This window comes from Nicotiana attenuata, chromosome 1 (assembly GCF_001879085.1).
Source record: "Nicotiana attenuata strain UT chromosome 1, NIATTr2, whole genome shotgun sequence".
Lineage (NCBI taxonomy): Eukaryota > Viridiplantae > Streptophyta > Magnoliopsida > Solanales > Solanaceae > Nicotiana > Nicotiana attenuata.
Window position 1 is genome coordinate 49,285,769 of NC_031989.1, and position 15,717 is coordinate 49,301,485.

The window sequence follows — 15,717 nt, forward strand, 5'->3', positions numbered from 1 at the left end:
TGGTCCTTGGCCGCGCCAAGTGACAAGCGCGCACGGTGCCTCTGTCGCCCCACCGATATCCCTCGCGAGCGCCAAGCCGCAGGCAGAAGCCAACAGCGCCGTGCGCGCAGACAACGCCGCGCGCGCAGACCGTGATGCCAAAGACACTGCTGCTGACAACGGACCTGCTGCTGCCTTATAAAAAACTAAGTCATTTTCATTGTAAATATAGAGTAGTTTTATTTCATGTACTTCCATTATGTTTCTCTAGCTTAGTCAAGTCTAGTCTTGTAACTTTGGATTATTTTTTTTAAGTACTATTAGGGGGGATCAAGCAATCAAAACTTTCTAGCAAGCAAGCAATTCTCTGTACTGGTGTCTCTCCCCCTCGACACCGTGTTGCTTTTCTCTAATAGCTTTCATTAATGCAATCAAGCTTTCTTTCATTCTGAATTCTCATTTCTGTTCTCTCAATTGCTCTTGACATTGGTTTTCCCGTACGGCACTGACAATCTCGTCTAGCGTACGGAGGGGACCTCAGTTGGCGGACAGAAACTGCACTGACATCAGTTGCCTAGCCTTACGTCGCCCTTCCAAGGAATCTCAGGAAGGCGCCGCGTAACAGTTGGTATTAGAGCCTAGGCTCGACATCGGACGAGGGAACGTATTGACATACCACCATTTCTGACCATGGTGAATCATGGGGAACGCATTGCGGCCCTCGAAGGGACGGTTGAGGTATTGCGGCCTATTATGGATACGGTGCCTGAACTAAGAACCAGCCTACTGCAAAGGTTGGACGACCTGGACCGCAGGGTGCTTCAGGTCGAAGTTGACGTTGAAAACATCAGTCGCGACTCCGAGGGAGACCGGCAGACGGCAGCCACAGAGGCAGCCGAAATCTTTGAGAAATTCGAGGGGCTCCAACAGGAGCGCACCGAGGATTTAGCCCACAGGGCACAAGAGGCAGAAAAGGTGACTGCCATGCAACAAACCATTGACAAATTGACAGACCAACTCAATGTTGTCAACGCTGCTTTACAGGGCCTACTCCGAGGAGGTGGAAACCAAATCGGAGGTGCTGTGAACTCCGCTTCCGCGACAAAGAAGCTGAAATTCCTGAGCCAAAGCCATACAGTGGAGCTAGGAATGCCAAGGAAGTGGAAAACTTCATCTTTGACGTCGAACAGTATTTCGATGCTGTTGAGGAAGCTGAAGGATGCAGAGCGGTGCTATGCCGCCCATGAGAAAGAATTATTGGCTGTCGTCCACTGCTTGCGCCTCTGGAGGCACTATCTGCTGGGAACCCCGTTCGTGGTCAAGACAGACAACACAGCTGTTAGCCATTTCATGACCCAGCCGAAGCTGAACGGTCGACAGGCCAGGTGGCAGGAATTCCTAGCTGAATTCCACTTCAACTTGGAGTATCGCAGTGGAAAGACCAATCATGTTGCTGATGCGCTCAGTCGGAGAGCTGATCTAGCATCGGTGTGCCTACTCGCCACCCTAAGGGGGAGCGAAGTAGCCACATCCATCAAGAACCAAATACGAGATCTACTCATCAAGGATCCTGCTGCTCAGTATTTGGTTGATTTGGTAGGACAGGGCAAGACTCGCCAGTTCTACATGGAAGATGGTTTTCTGAAAGTAAAAGGAAACCGACTTTATGTTCCTAAAGGAGGAGATTTGCGGAGGACTCTTCTAGCGGAATGTCATGATACTCTGTGGGCCGGCCATCCCGGTGAAGAACGCACCATGGCGTTACTTCGTCGTGCCTATTATTAGCCTCAAATGGCCGATGATGTCGCTCAGTATGTGAAGACTTATCTAGTATGCCAGAAGGACAAGTCGGACCGCTTGACACAAGCGGGACTCTTGGAACCACTCGCTGTCCCAAAGAGACCTTGGGAAAGCGTTTCCCTGGATTTCATCACTGGATTGCCCAAGGTCGGAGATCTGACAACCATCTTGGTTGTGGTGGACCGGTTTTCCAAGTATGCCACCTTTATTGCAGCCCCACAATATATATCAGCAGAAGATACAGCTCGACTCTTCTTCTCTCATGTCGTCAAATATTGGGGCCTGCCCAAAGACATTGTTAGTGACCGCGACTCACGCTTCACTAGCAACTTTTGGACCCAACTCTTCAAGTGCCTTAGGTCAAAATTGAGTCACAGCTCAAGTTTTCATCCGCAATCTGATGGCCAGACGGAGCGGTTCAATGGTATGTTGGAGGAATATCTCCGCCACTTTGTAACCGGATCGCAGAAGAATTGGGTGAAGCTTCTGGATGCTGCTCAACTGTGTTTCAATTCACAAAAGAGCTCTAGTACCAACAAAAGCGCTTTTGAAATTGTTACCGGACAGCAACCGCTACTCCCACACACTGTGAATGCACCAAACATGGCTAAATCTCCTCGAGCTGCCAGCTTCTCAAAAGAGTGGAGGCGGAATTTGGAGATAGTGCGGAGCTATCTTGTCAAAGCCCAAAAGCGGATGAAGAGGCATGCTGATCAGAATCGTCGCTTTGTTGAATATCAAGTAGGAGACAAAGTGATGGTCAAAATTCCAAAGCGGTACTTATTTGCAGGGGTCCATGACCCTCGCCTATTGCAAAAATACATTGGACCCTTGTCCATTGAAAAGCGTATTGGGAAGGTTGCATACCGGGTAGATACCCCAGCTTGGTGGAAAATTTATCCTGTCTTCCATGTCAGTCTCCTGAAACCTTTTCGGGAAGACACGGAGGATCCTTCAAGGAGCCAGCTCACAATACCCAGTATTCGAGGTCCCAATTCAACCGGGAAAAGGCGTGTTGAAGCTATCCTTGATGACAGAGTGATTCATGCCTCAAGGAAAGATCACCAATAGTTTTTGGTGAAATGGCAGGGCTGTGATGCAGAAGAGAATACTTGGGAGAGGGGAACAAACCTCAAAGCCTACAAGAGCCTCATTGAAGATTATTTTGCAAGTAAGGCGCCGAGGACGTCGCCAACTCAGGTGGGGGAGAATGTCATGGGCGGCTTTCCAGCCATGCCCCATGACCCCTTAGGCGCGCCCCGTGGCGTCCTAGCAAACCTCCCAATGCCTAGCGCCACGGACGGCCCCGTGGTCTTGGCCGCGCCAAGTGACAAGCGCGCAGGTGCCTCTGTCGCCCCACCGATATCCCTCGCGAGCGCCAAGCCGCAGGCAGAAGCCAACAGCGCCGCGCGCGCAGACAACGCCGCGCGCGCAGACAACGCCGCGCGCGCAGACCGTGATGCCAAAGACACTGCTGCTGACAAAGGACCTGCTGCTGCCTTATAGAAAACTAAGTCATTTTCATTGTAAATATAGAGTAGTTTTATTTCATGTACTTCCATTATGTTTCTCTAGCTTAGTCAAGTCTAGTCTTGTAACTTTGGATTATTTTTTTTAAGTACTATTAGGGGGGATCAAGCAATCAAAACTTTCTAGCAAGCAAGCAATTCTCTGTACTGGTGTCTCTCCCCCTCGACACCGCATTGCTTTTCTGTAATAGCTTTCATTAATGCAATCAAGCTTTCTTTCATTCTGAATTCTCATTTCTGTTCTCTCAATTGCTCTTGACATTGGTTTTCCCGTACGGCACTGACAATCTCGTCTAGCGTACGGAGGGGACCTCAGTTGGCGGACAGCAACTGCACTGACATCAGTTGCCTAGCCTTACGTCGCCCTTCCAAGGAATCTCAGGAAGGCGCCGCGTAACAGTAGTTATTAGAACGAACTCTTTGTGAAACTTTTCCAAGTAAAAACGAAAAAAGATAATAAAAAATAACATGATATGATAGAATCGTGAGAACGTTACTCCCTCCGGTTCACAATAAGTGATTTTTTGGCCTTTTATTTGTGGTCCAAAATAAGTGATTTTTTCAGACTTCAAGAATGAATTAATTACTTTTTTCCTACATTGCCCTTGGAGTAAATAATGTTGGAGTATGTGTTAGGAGTGTTTATGTGAAGAGATAGTAAAGGTTAATATAGTCAATTGCAATGCTAATTAATTTTAAAAGGTGAGTTTCTTAATATGTGTGAAAACAACCAAAAAATCACTTATTTTGGACCGAAGGGAGTATAAATTTAGAGCGACAGCAAGAAAAAACTAAGAGACAACCCTCTTGGTTTAAGAGGCAGAGGAAAAAGGGGCCTGACAATGATGTCAAAATGATTAAATGCACAAAGCCAGAGATATGGGAGAAAAAATTTAACCTCTAGGCTCTAGCATATCCAGTTTTCACTTAATTTTGACTTCTTAGTTATAATTTTCCCCCTTCATGTGGTAGTAGCTAATTATTGAAAATTATACACAAGTCAAAATATCGTGGCTTTGTCGGAAAAACAAATAATGTCTTTGCTTTGAGCAACAACTATAATATCCACAACCCCACAATACCCCTTCTAACATGGCATTGTGTCACATTGCAAAACTCCAAACCCCACAATAATATTGCACGCCTTCTACTCCTACGCCACTCTTATTTGATCAGAAATACAGCTTTTTGAATGATCTTTCTTTACAGCTTTTTCCTTCAAAACATCTTCGTTATACAAAAGGTCAAACTAGTAGAGTTTTCACATATTTCCATTCAATAAACTGTTATTGTAAAGATGGGATGAATCTATATAAGATCCTTTTTATTCTTCTACTACTATTAGTTAAGCTTGGACTGAGAAAACTCAAAAAACTGAATAGCAAATAGACGATCCAAGGAAAAAGAATGAGAATTAAGAAACTAAGATTACGTGTTAAGGAAATTCAAGATTAGAGCCTCCCTCGTATCACAAACTATATTAGAGACCAGAAGTAATAGAAACAGAGCAGCTGGTCATATTCATATGGTAAAAGAATTAGTAAAGACATTCACTTGCTTCTCCTAGTAGACTTAGATTTCTTCATTTTCCTATTCTTCTCATCAAAACTACTCCAACTATATCCACCAGGTATTGCAAATGGATCTGCCTGTTGTGCTCCATTACAACTCTGTAGCGGCTGCTTGCTCGAAGAGCACGATCGGCTATTGCTCCTCGACAGCCACGATGATGATGATGAAGACGACGATGATGGAAATGAACGGTAATTACTGCCTGAACTTTCATCCTCACCACCATTAAGAAGGTGGCTCGGACTTGAAAATGGAGTGTAGAACTGTTCAATTGGTTGTAGTTCGACAAATTTCGTGAATGTTATTACCACCCTCACTGTAGGGACCACCGGTATAGCCAACTGTACCCACAACAAAATAATTGCCGTTAGATCAAAAAGTTAAAACACAGACAGATACACATTCAAATCAAAGCGTAAGGAACAGGTTGGTCCACAATTCACAAAGAATTAAGCAGGGTCCCTTATGAAACTGCTTTTCCCAACAACTGGTGGCAGACGCAAGTGTAGAATGGTGGATACACTCACACTCTGTATGTATAATTATGAAAAATACAAAAAAAAGTACAGGTATAATAAATTTGCATTTATAGTAAAAGAAATGCCCTGTCCTAGATCATACTTTATCCATGTGTAACGGCTCAACCATTGATGGCTGATGCAAGTATAGGTGAGATCGAAAAGCACCAGCAGTTAGTACAACAGTAATGTGAAACACTAAATTATTAAAAAGAAAATATCCCATGCATGTACTAAACTTATTAATTTGCATAGTATACTTAAGTTATTAATAGTATATGGTAAGCAGGTGATAAGTTTTCAAAACAAACCAAGTCGAAGAACTAAGATATAATTTTACATCAAACCAAATAACTTAATTCAAAAAGTTACAAAATAAAGTAGGTCCAAAAACAAATTTTTGTTGCCAAATCCTAGGATTAAATCTGGACCCACAATAACCCGTTAAAATACTCCTTTGTCACTAAAATGGGTCCCAGGAAGGTTCTTTGCGTTAAACACTAGGAAAAGTGTGACAGAAGCTGAAGCTAAAACAGACCAGCTAAGGTGATTAGCTTGTGCATGAAAAGAAGAATTAAAGAGCAAAAACTGATGCGCATAATCAAAGCTTCATCAGAAGAAATGAGAATCTCGTGGGACCTGAGAATTTAGGAGGAAATACCAAGTATACCCCTTACCTTTACTGGAAATGTCCCCGGAGGGAACTTGGTCGTTAACAGCTCTCTCATTCGTCTGACGGCTTTGACTTTGTTCGCTAATATGTCAAGTAACGGCAGTAACTCCTCCGTCTTCAAGGGGAACTGCTCCGTTAACCAAACCGACGGTTTCAGACACTTCACATACTCTTTCTCCTTTGTATTCGGTGGTGGTGCAACCGGTATCGCCGCCGTTCTCCGCCGTGGTTCCGGAATAATGTCGACACTCTTTCTGGATACGGTAACGAACTCTCTCTCCTCTCGAATGAAACTGCTGTGACGTCTTTGTCTGTTACCTTCCCCGGCAGCGGATGGGCGAGTGGAGACGCTAAATCGTGGATTCTCTGCTACGAGGAAACCTTCTTCAGAATCCTCTTCGAGTTCCAAGTCTAATGGCAAAATTTGTTCGCTTTCAGCTCCGGTGATTTTCCGTGATCGGAAGCTGAAAACAACATTGTGCACATCGTAAACCCTACCTTTCCATTCACAGACGTTCTCCATTTTGTCTTGCCCTCTCCAATTCGTACGACCGACTAGTGCCGATTTTGTCACGTCCATTCCAGGACGATACACACTTGTTTGATTACAGAAACTCGCAACGTCGGAATCGCTCAACGGAGCACCAGCATTCTCAAAAGCATCATAAATTTTACGCTCGTCGTGGTTCAAAACTAGCAAAGCACCAGCCGGAATATCGAAATTCCGATCACCGTCACCCAGAAAGAGAAAACTCTGATTAGCTCGCTGAATTTTCAAGCCGTCGTACCCTGCTAAGGAAGTATCTGCTCGGAGATTGCCGTCGCGTTTCCAGATCTTATACGTATCAGAGGGCGCGATTTTTCCGACAAACGGAACAATAGAACTCTCGAAATGGAACGAAATCTCCATGTAAAAGTCACGCATTCTGCGAAGAACAGCCACAAGACGAGGAAGACGTCGGCGCCACTTGGACCAAGCACCTAAATGATGATGCTGGACGAGAACCGAAACGACATCGGAGCATCTCCGCATAATGGCTTCCTGTAGAGGATTCCAACCAGCAGCATTCTGAAGCGAAATGTCGGCGCCGGCGGCAGCAAGAGTCCGAGCAGCGTACACGTCATTCAAACGGACGGCGAGGTGTAATGGAGTTTCACGGTTAGGATTGTCACGGCGGTCAAGGACGGCGGAGATTTGATCAGCAATTCGTTCCTGGGAAAGCGAGTGGGACTCGGTGTTTATCTGAGTTGGATCGGCGAGTCGAGGAACAGAAGCGACAAGTCTGCTTAGAGTAGAGTGATCGCCTAAAACGACAGCGTAATGTACAGGGCTATGAGAGTAATCTTCCGGCTTTATTGTCGTTGAAGATGCCGGCGTCGGCGATGTTGTCGCCGGTTTCGACATTTGACGTGAAATTGAGAATTGGAAAGTAGATTCTCTATGGGCCTGACTGTAGGCCTTGGGTAACTGGATAAGTAGAGCAAAGAATGGAGTGTGATTCTGGAATGGAATGTTATTGAAGAATGTGAAAGACAAGGGCAAACTGGTCTTTTCAGTTTTCTCCTCCATTACATTAATAGTAGTTTCTACAGAGAAAGGGAGTGTAAAGACTAAAGAGGACTCTGATAGTATGATCTATAAATTTTTTAAAATTCGAAAAGAAACCATGTATTTAAATAAAAATATGGATGCTTTTCAGTTACTAAATCTGTCTGGATTTTCTAGGCAAACTGTTAGTAGATCCAAGTTTTCCTCCCTGTTTTCTATTTTTAGAAAGAGGTGGAGCGTTTCCAAATAGATGAAAACGAAGGAAACTAAAGAAAAATGTATTTAGTTAAATTTAAACATTTAAGTATTGGTTCGACTCTCTTTTACAGTAATTTTTTGACTTTATTTTCTGCTACATAAAAAAAATTCAAAAATTTAAAACTTAACGTAAAAAAGGACAATTCGGTACACTAAATTCCTGCTATGCGTGGGGTCCGAAAAAAGTCGGACCATAAGGGTTTATGTACCAGAAGCGAAACTACCTTGTCCGAAGCGATGTCACGTGACATCGCTTAGCAGAAAGTTTTACTATATGCGTGTATACAGATTTAAGCAAAAAGAAATTACTTTTATAAACATGTATAAGTGACACCGCAACAGTTCTCTATTCAAGGTCGGGAGTTCAAATCCGAATGGCAGGTGTAAATTTTTTATAATTTCTGAAACTTTACTTACTAAACTATAATGATGCATTAGTGAGGCTTGAACCACCGACCTATAACAAAATTAAGAAGCAACAAAAATTCATTTGAGCTGGCATCCTTTTCTTGGTTGAATTGACAGCAGATACTATCAAACCATTCTGGAAAAGACATATTTATAAGCCTATTATGGAAACATTTAAAAAATAAAAACTCATCGTAGAGGGCTGTAGTAATATTTTGAATTGTGTTTTTTGTATTATGATATTATTATAGTAATTTATTCATTTTTTTTACCTATCATAAAAATGTGATACCGATTACAAAAAATTTGCGTACGCCACTGTATTTTATACAATTTTATCATGCATTTCTGCAAGAGTCAAAACTAACATATATCCAAAAAAAAATTGCGATGAAAAATTCGCTTCCTTGGTATCGCAATGTAATGGAAAAATTTAAGAGAAAATATATGCATCTAGATAGTGCAACATTAAGGGTAATTTCGTCTTTTAAAAAATAGAGTACGTCCAGTACTGTTTGGCTAATGGGCGCGACTTTCGTGGATGCTTTATCTGCGGAGATAGGATGTGAATATATTATTCTGGTTTTGTGAAGCTTTTTCAGTTTCTCTACGGGTTCTCTTTTGTCCTTTACTTGACTTTCCCTATTTGAATTCCCCTTATTTTGGTAATGTTTGGGTTTTAGTGTTTGTTGTAATTCTAAAATAATCTTCAATTTATGAGCCGAATTGATCTTCTGTAATTCTGAGTTTTGATGTTTGTGTATTGGTAAAAATAAATATTACACATGGATTTATGTTAGTGGTTGATATGACAAGACACGTGGATCAGTAAGAAAGCGACAATTGTAAAGATGCATTAAAAGAGGCACGAGTCGTAATAGATACGAGCAAAACACCCGCGAGAAGAGAAGACAAGGTCCCTCAAGTTTAAACGATTACCTGAACAGGTACCGATGGAATGAATCAAGACATTAAAAAGGAAAGATTCATGTATCATCGATTAATGAGTATGAATGAGCTCGGACGTTACAGAATCTTCACAAACAGTTACAATTACCAATTATAACGTCTCATTAATGCTCATAAGGATTTGGTCATAAAAGGGGAAAAACGTAATACTTGTAGATTCAAAGGGAAAGAGATATCATTTGTATAGACACGTTCTGATTACTATTGCAATACAATTACTTTCTTTTACTTACTATCGGCTATTTTGCTACTTTATACTTTAATTTCCTTTCTTGTCATTAAGTAAATATAGAATTTCTTGATTATCAGTAGCCCGAGTACTTCTTAAAATAAGCTTTGACCGAATTACTCAATTTTTGATTAAACAAATTGATTCCTTTATCGGGAATCTGATAATCTTTCGCTTTCCAAATTCTTTTCTCTGTCAAAAAAATATATATCATGTCGACTGCTAACGACAACAACCAACAAAATCAGCAAAACCAGTTGAACCAGCAGAATCAACAAGGGGATGGAACTCCAGTCCCTTCACCCTGAAACTCTCCTCAGAAGTCCCGAGAAGGGTCACCTGACAGATCAGCATCACATGCGAATGACCAACAAGGGGATGATCAAGCTATTGATGAAGCATTGAAGCAACTAATTGCAGAACAGGTCAACAATGCTCTTCAAGCTTTTGTTAGTGGGTTGCCGACTATACCATTAACTCCACATCCGAATAACACCGCAACCATAGAAAATCTACGCTCTGGACTCACCAATTCGGGCAGTGGAGGAACTCCCAGCGAATCTCGCAATGGAAGGTCAGGTATTCCGGTTAATTCTAGTTTACAATGTTTAGTACTAACTTTGGAGAAACAGCTCAAGGAGCAGAATGATCGCATAGAGCAGATACCTGGTGTTCCACTTGTAATCAAAGGGGCAGATATTGATAAATATTCTCAATAACCCTGGAAGCCAAGTGCCTCTCCTTTGCCAATTCCAAAAAAGTTTAAGATGCCCGATATCTGAAGTATGATGGGACAATCAATCCACGAGATCATGTAACTGCATTTACAACTGCGTGAAAGGCAACGACTTGACTAAGTAAGAGATTGAGTCAGTGCTGGTCAAAAATTTGGTGAAACACTCACAAAGGGAGCACTAACATGGTATTATTTTTTACCCGAAAATTCTATTGATTCTTTTGCTGAGCTTGCAGATTCATTTATAAAAGCACACTCGGGAGCTCAAAAAGTTGAAAAGCGGATGGAAGACATCTTCAAGATAAAACAAGAAGATACGGAGCTGCTCAGGGAATTTATAGATAGATTCCAGCGTGAAAGAATGATGTTACCACGCGTACCTGACAATTGGGCTGCTATGGCATTTGCAAGTAACCTAAATGAAAAAAGCTCAGAAGCCACGAGGAGACTCAAAGAAAGCTTACGAGAATACCCTGCAACAACTTGGAATGATGTTTACAACAAGTATAGTACGAAGCTGCGGATAGAAGAAGATACCATCACCCAGTCACGGGGAGATTGAAAGAGTAAGTTCAAGGCGACCAGAAATTGAAAAAAGGTCCGGTAAGAACATGTACAAGCCTTACATGGGACCAGCAGGAAGGGATTCACATTCTAAACAAGAAAACCCGAGGTACGGTTCCAGATCAAGGGACGGAGACCCAGGATCGTTGTCCAAATTCAAAAAGGAGCGGAACACACGAGGTAGCGACAAAAATACAAAAGCGAAGATTGGTGCTTACAGTTTCAATGTTAGTACATCCGAGTTGGTAGCTGTTTTAAGAAGCATGGGAGATAAGGTGCGGTGGCCAAAAGAAATGAGATCGAACCCCAACAGAAGAAACCTAGATTTCTGGTGCGAGTTTCATAATGATCATGGTCATAAAACAGCAGATTGCAGATTGCTACAAGGTGAAGTAGAGCACTTACTAAAACAAGGTTACTTTACCGATTTATTTAGTGAGAAGGGTAAGCAAGCATATATGAAGAATAGACAGCAGCCGCCAAAACCTCCGTCACCAAAAAGAACGGTTAATGTCATAAGCGGAGGGGAAGAGGTTAATGGTGTGAGATATACAATAGCAAAAAAGGTGTCAAAAATCACAGTCACCCATGGAAAGCGAGTTCGCCAAGTTTTGTAAGAAGATAGTATAACATTTGACGATGCAGATGCGGATGACGTGCTGATCCCACACAATGATGCACTGGTAATATCTTTACTTGTACATGATACTAATGTGAAACGAGTTTTGATGATCCAGGTAGCTTTGTAAATATCATTCTTTTAAGAGTGGTAGACAAAATGCAAGCTGATGACAAATTGGTACCCAAAGCACGTACCTTATCTCGATTTGACAATACCAGCATTGTTACAAAAAGGGAGATAATACTCACCACACTCGCAGAAGGAGTAGTCAAAGATACAAAATTTCAATTAATAGATAAGGACATGGCATACAATATGATTCTCGGCAGACCCTGGATTCACGAAATGGATGTTGTACCGTCTACTTTGCATCAGGTTATTAAGTTCCCTTCATAGTAGGGAATTAGACAGATTCGTGGTGATCAAAAGGCTTCTAGGAGTATCAATTCAGTGGCGAATTCAAGCGTACAAAATGACGTTATAAATGAAAAATAGCAATTATAGAATTCAGTTGAGGGTTTAACAACTCAAACCTCAACTGGAGATGGACAAATGGATGTAGACTCAAGCCTGACACTATTCAAGAGCCAGAAGAGAACGAAAACATTAAAACAACAATTGAGGAACTCGGAGCTGTGGTGTTGTTTATTCATTGGCCGGACAGAAAAGTTTACATTGGAACAAACCTGAGCCCAGAGATGAAAGGTAAGTTAATTGAATTTTTAAAAGCTAATGCAGATTGCTTTGCTTGGTCGCATTCAGATATGACAGGTATACCCCCGAAGGTGATGACCTATAAGCTGAATGAAGACCCAACACACCCGTCTGTCAAACAGAAGAAAAGGAAGCAAGGATCCTTCAAAAAACAAGTGATTCAGGATGAGGTACAAAAACTTTTAAAAATCGGGTCTATCCGAGAGGTAAAATATCCTAATTGGCTTGCTAATACTGTAGTGGTACCCAAAAAGAATGGTAAGTGGCGAGTTTGTGTGGACTATACTGACTTAAATAAAGCTTGCCCTAAAGATTCTTTTCCTTTACCACACATAGATCAACTAATTGATGCTACTGCAGGACATGAATTGTTGAGTTTTTTAGATGCCTACTCAGGATATAATCAAATAAAAATGGACCCTTTAGATGAGGAAAAAACTTCCTTTATTACATACAGGGGGACTTACTGTTATAAAGTTATGCCTTTCGGTCAAAAGAATGCTGGAGCCACATACCAGAGGCTAGTCATGAAGATGTTTCAAGAGCATCTGGGAAAAACCATGGAAGTCTACATTGACGACATATTAGTCAACACAGGCAGAGGATCACATCTAACATTTATTGGATACATTTCAAATTCTCCGCAAATTCAATATGAAGTTGAACCCCGAAAAATGCGCATTTTGCGTATCTTCAGGTAAGTTCTTAGGTTATCTTGTTTCTAACCAAGGTATCGAAGTAAATCCAGCATAGATTAAAGCCAACGAAGAGATATTAGATATTCCCACGAGCAAAAAAGAGGTGCAGAGGTTGACAGGTAGAATAGCGCCATTAGGGAGGTTTATTTATAAATCTTCGGAGAAAAGTTTTAAGTTATTTTCAGTACTGAAAAAGCAAAGCCAATTTGAGTGGACTGAGGAATGCCAACATGCACTCAGAAATCTAAAAGCATACTTGTCAAACCCACCGCTGTCTAAATCAAAAGATGGAGAAAGGCTACTCATCTATCTCGCTGTTGCAGAAGTGGCGGTAAGTGCAGTATTAGTTCGGGAAGACAAAGGTAAACAGTCTCCAATTTATTATATTAGCAAATCTTTATTGGATGCTAAAGCTTGATATCCTCATTTAGAAAAACTTGCTTTAGCATTAATAATGGCATCTAGGAAGTTGAGGCCTTATTTTCAATGTCACCCTATCCCTATGATAAGTGCTTACCCCTTACGAAATATATTGCATAAGAAAGAATAATTAGGTAGATTAGCCAAGTGGGCCATAGACTAAGTGAATATGATATCACATATCAACCTAGAACTCCGATAAAATTGCAAGTGTTAGCAGATTTCATGGCAGACTTCAGCCCAGGGATGGTAACAGAAGTAGAAAAGGAACTGCAGGTATTTAATGGGTCTATTCCAGGTACTTGGACCCTATTTACTGGTGGCTTCTCGAATGTTAAAGGAGCATGTTTAGGCATCGTTCTAATCCCACCTTCGGGAGATACTATTAGACAAGTCGTAAACTGCCATCCCATTACTAACAATGAAGCAGAATATGAAGCTGTGATTGCAGGTCTGGAATTGGCACGAGAGCTCGAAATAGAGCAGGTTATAATTAAAAGTGACTCGCAGCTTGTAGTAAATCAAGTCCAGGGAACTTATATAGCTAGAGAGGCGAGGATGCAGCAGTATTTGGAAAGGCACGTGATTTGATCAGGCAATTCCAATCTTGGAAAATCGTGCAAATACCTAGGGAAGAAAATGTCAAAGCAGACGTGTTGGCTAATCTTGCATCCGCTACAGAAGTGAAAAATGAAAAAAATGCTTCAGTAATACATTTGTTTCATTCAGCACTCGATCAAGATAAAAACGAGGTAAATTTCAATAATTTAACCTGGATTGGAGAAACGAGATCGTTAATTTTTTGCAGTACGGAATTCTACCTGAAGACAATAAAAAGGCTCAGGCACTTCGACGAAAAGCTGCCCTCTCAAACAGAATACGTGATGAGAGAAGTACATGAAGGACACTGTGGAAATCACGCAGGAGGAAGATCATTGTTAAAAACCCTAATTAGAGCAGGGTTTATTGGCCTAAAATGGAAGAAGAAGCAGAAAGCTTTGTGGCTAAATGTGACAAATGCCAAAGATATGGTAAAATATGCATCGCCCGGCGGAGCTATTACATCCGGTTAATGCACAATGGCCATTTATAAAGTGGGGGATGTATATCGTGGGTCCATTACCACAATCCAAAGGAAATATACGATTTTTACTAGTACTACCTGATTATTTTACCAAGTGGATAGAAGCAGGTGCCTTCAAACAAGTACGAGAAAAAGAAGTCAGGGCTTAATTTGGAGAAACATCATATGTCGGTTTGGGGTTTTAAAAGAAATCGTGTATGATAATAGCATGCAGTTCATAGGTGCGAAAATCACAGAATTCTTTTAGAGTCGGCAAATTAAAAGGATAAAGCCTTATCATCCTGTGGCCAATGGGCAAGCTGAATCAACAAACAAGGTTATTATTAATAACCTAAAGAAAAGGTTATAGGAGTCAAAAGGAAGATGGCCAGAAGTGTTACATGGAGTCTTATGGGCTTACCGCACGACAGCGAAAACAGGCACGGGAGAGACTCCGTTTTCACTTGTCTATGGTGCTGAAGCCTTAATTTGAAATAGGTGAACCAAGTACGAGATACACTCAAGAAACCGAAGAGTCAATCACATGGAAGAGATGCGAATAAATCTCGATTTGCTTGAAGAAAAGAGGGAAACAACCTTGATAAGGATGGCAGCGCAGAAGCAAATTATAGAACGATATTACAATCGGAAAGCTCGTCTTAAGTACTTCAAGATTGGGGACTTCGTACTCAAATTTTTTTCCAATCAACTAAAGCAGCCAATGCGGGAAAGCGGAGCCCAAATTGGGAAGGACCTTACAAGATTCGAGGTATTGCAGGAAAGGGTGCATATGAGTTAGAAATAATGGACGGCAAAGCACTCCCGTCAAATTGGAATGTTGTTCATTTGAAGAAGTATTACTTCTGAAAGGGAATACCCCCGGTCAGGTATCGTTAATGCAAGGTTTAAATTTATTTAATTTAAATTGTACTAACCATTTTAGATGATAGGCATAAAGCTAGCCCGCACCAAATGATGATTTTAGACCTAAAAGACACACGGGATGCAAAATTATCCCCGGTCTGGGTTACAACCTTTTTGATGGATATAAAAAGGGTTAAGCAGTCATCATCTAAAAGTATACCTCCGAGTCCCGTATGTTTTTTCCTTTTCAGGAAATAGAGCAGATGAATGAAATAATCAAGTGCTACAGATTTCATACTTCAAAGCTCTAACACTTGGGGGACTATATATATATATATATATATATATATATATATATATATATATATATATATATATATATATATATATATATATATATATATATATATGAAAGGCCAAAAAGACTAGAAAAGTCAGAATTCAAGTCAAGCCTGAAGCAATCTACCCAACATACTGAAAGTTAAGAGCGAGCAAATCAAGAGCAGAAAATTCAAGCCTGATTCAAAAACCTATGATGAAGTATGCACTCGA

At 41.2% G+C, this 15,717-nt stretch overlaps 1 protein-coding gene across 1 annotated transcript; it reads right to left on the minus strand.

Annotated features, from left to right (window-relative positions):
- Window positions 4,697-7,633, minus strand: LOC109226205 (ankyrin repeat domain-containing protein 13C). Its single transcript, XM_019391003.1, has 2 exons — window positions 6,076-7,633; window positions 4,697-5,221 (listed from the first exon to the last, which is right to left on the minus strand). Exons 1-2 carry the CDS (start codon window positions 7,474-7,476, stop codon window positions 4,859-4,861), a joined length of 1,764 nt encoding a protein of 587 aa, XP_019246548.1. The 5' UTR covers window positions 7,477-7,633; the 3' UTR covers window positions 4,697-4,858.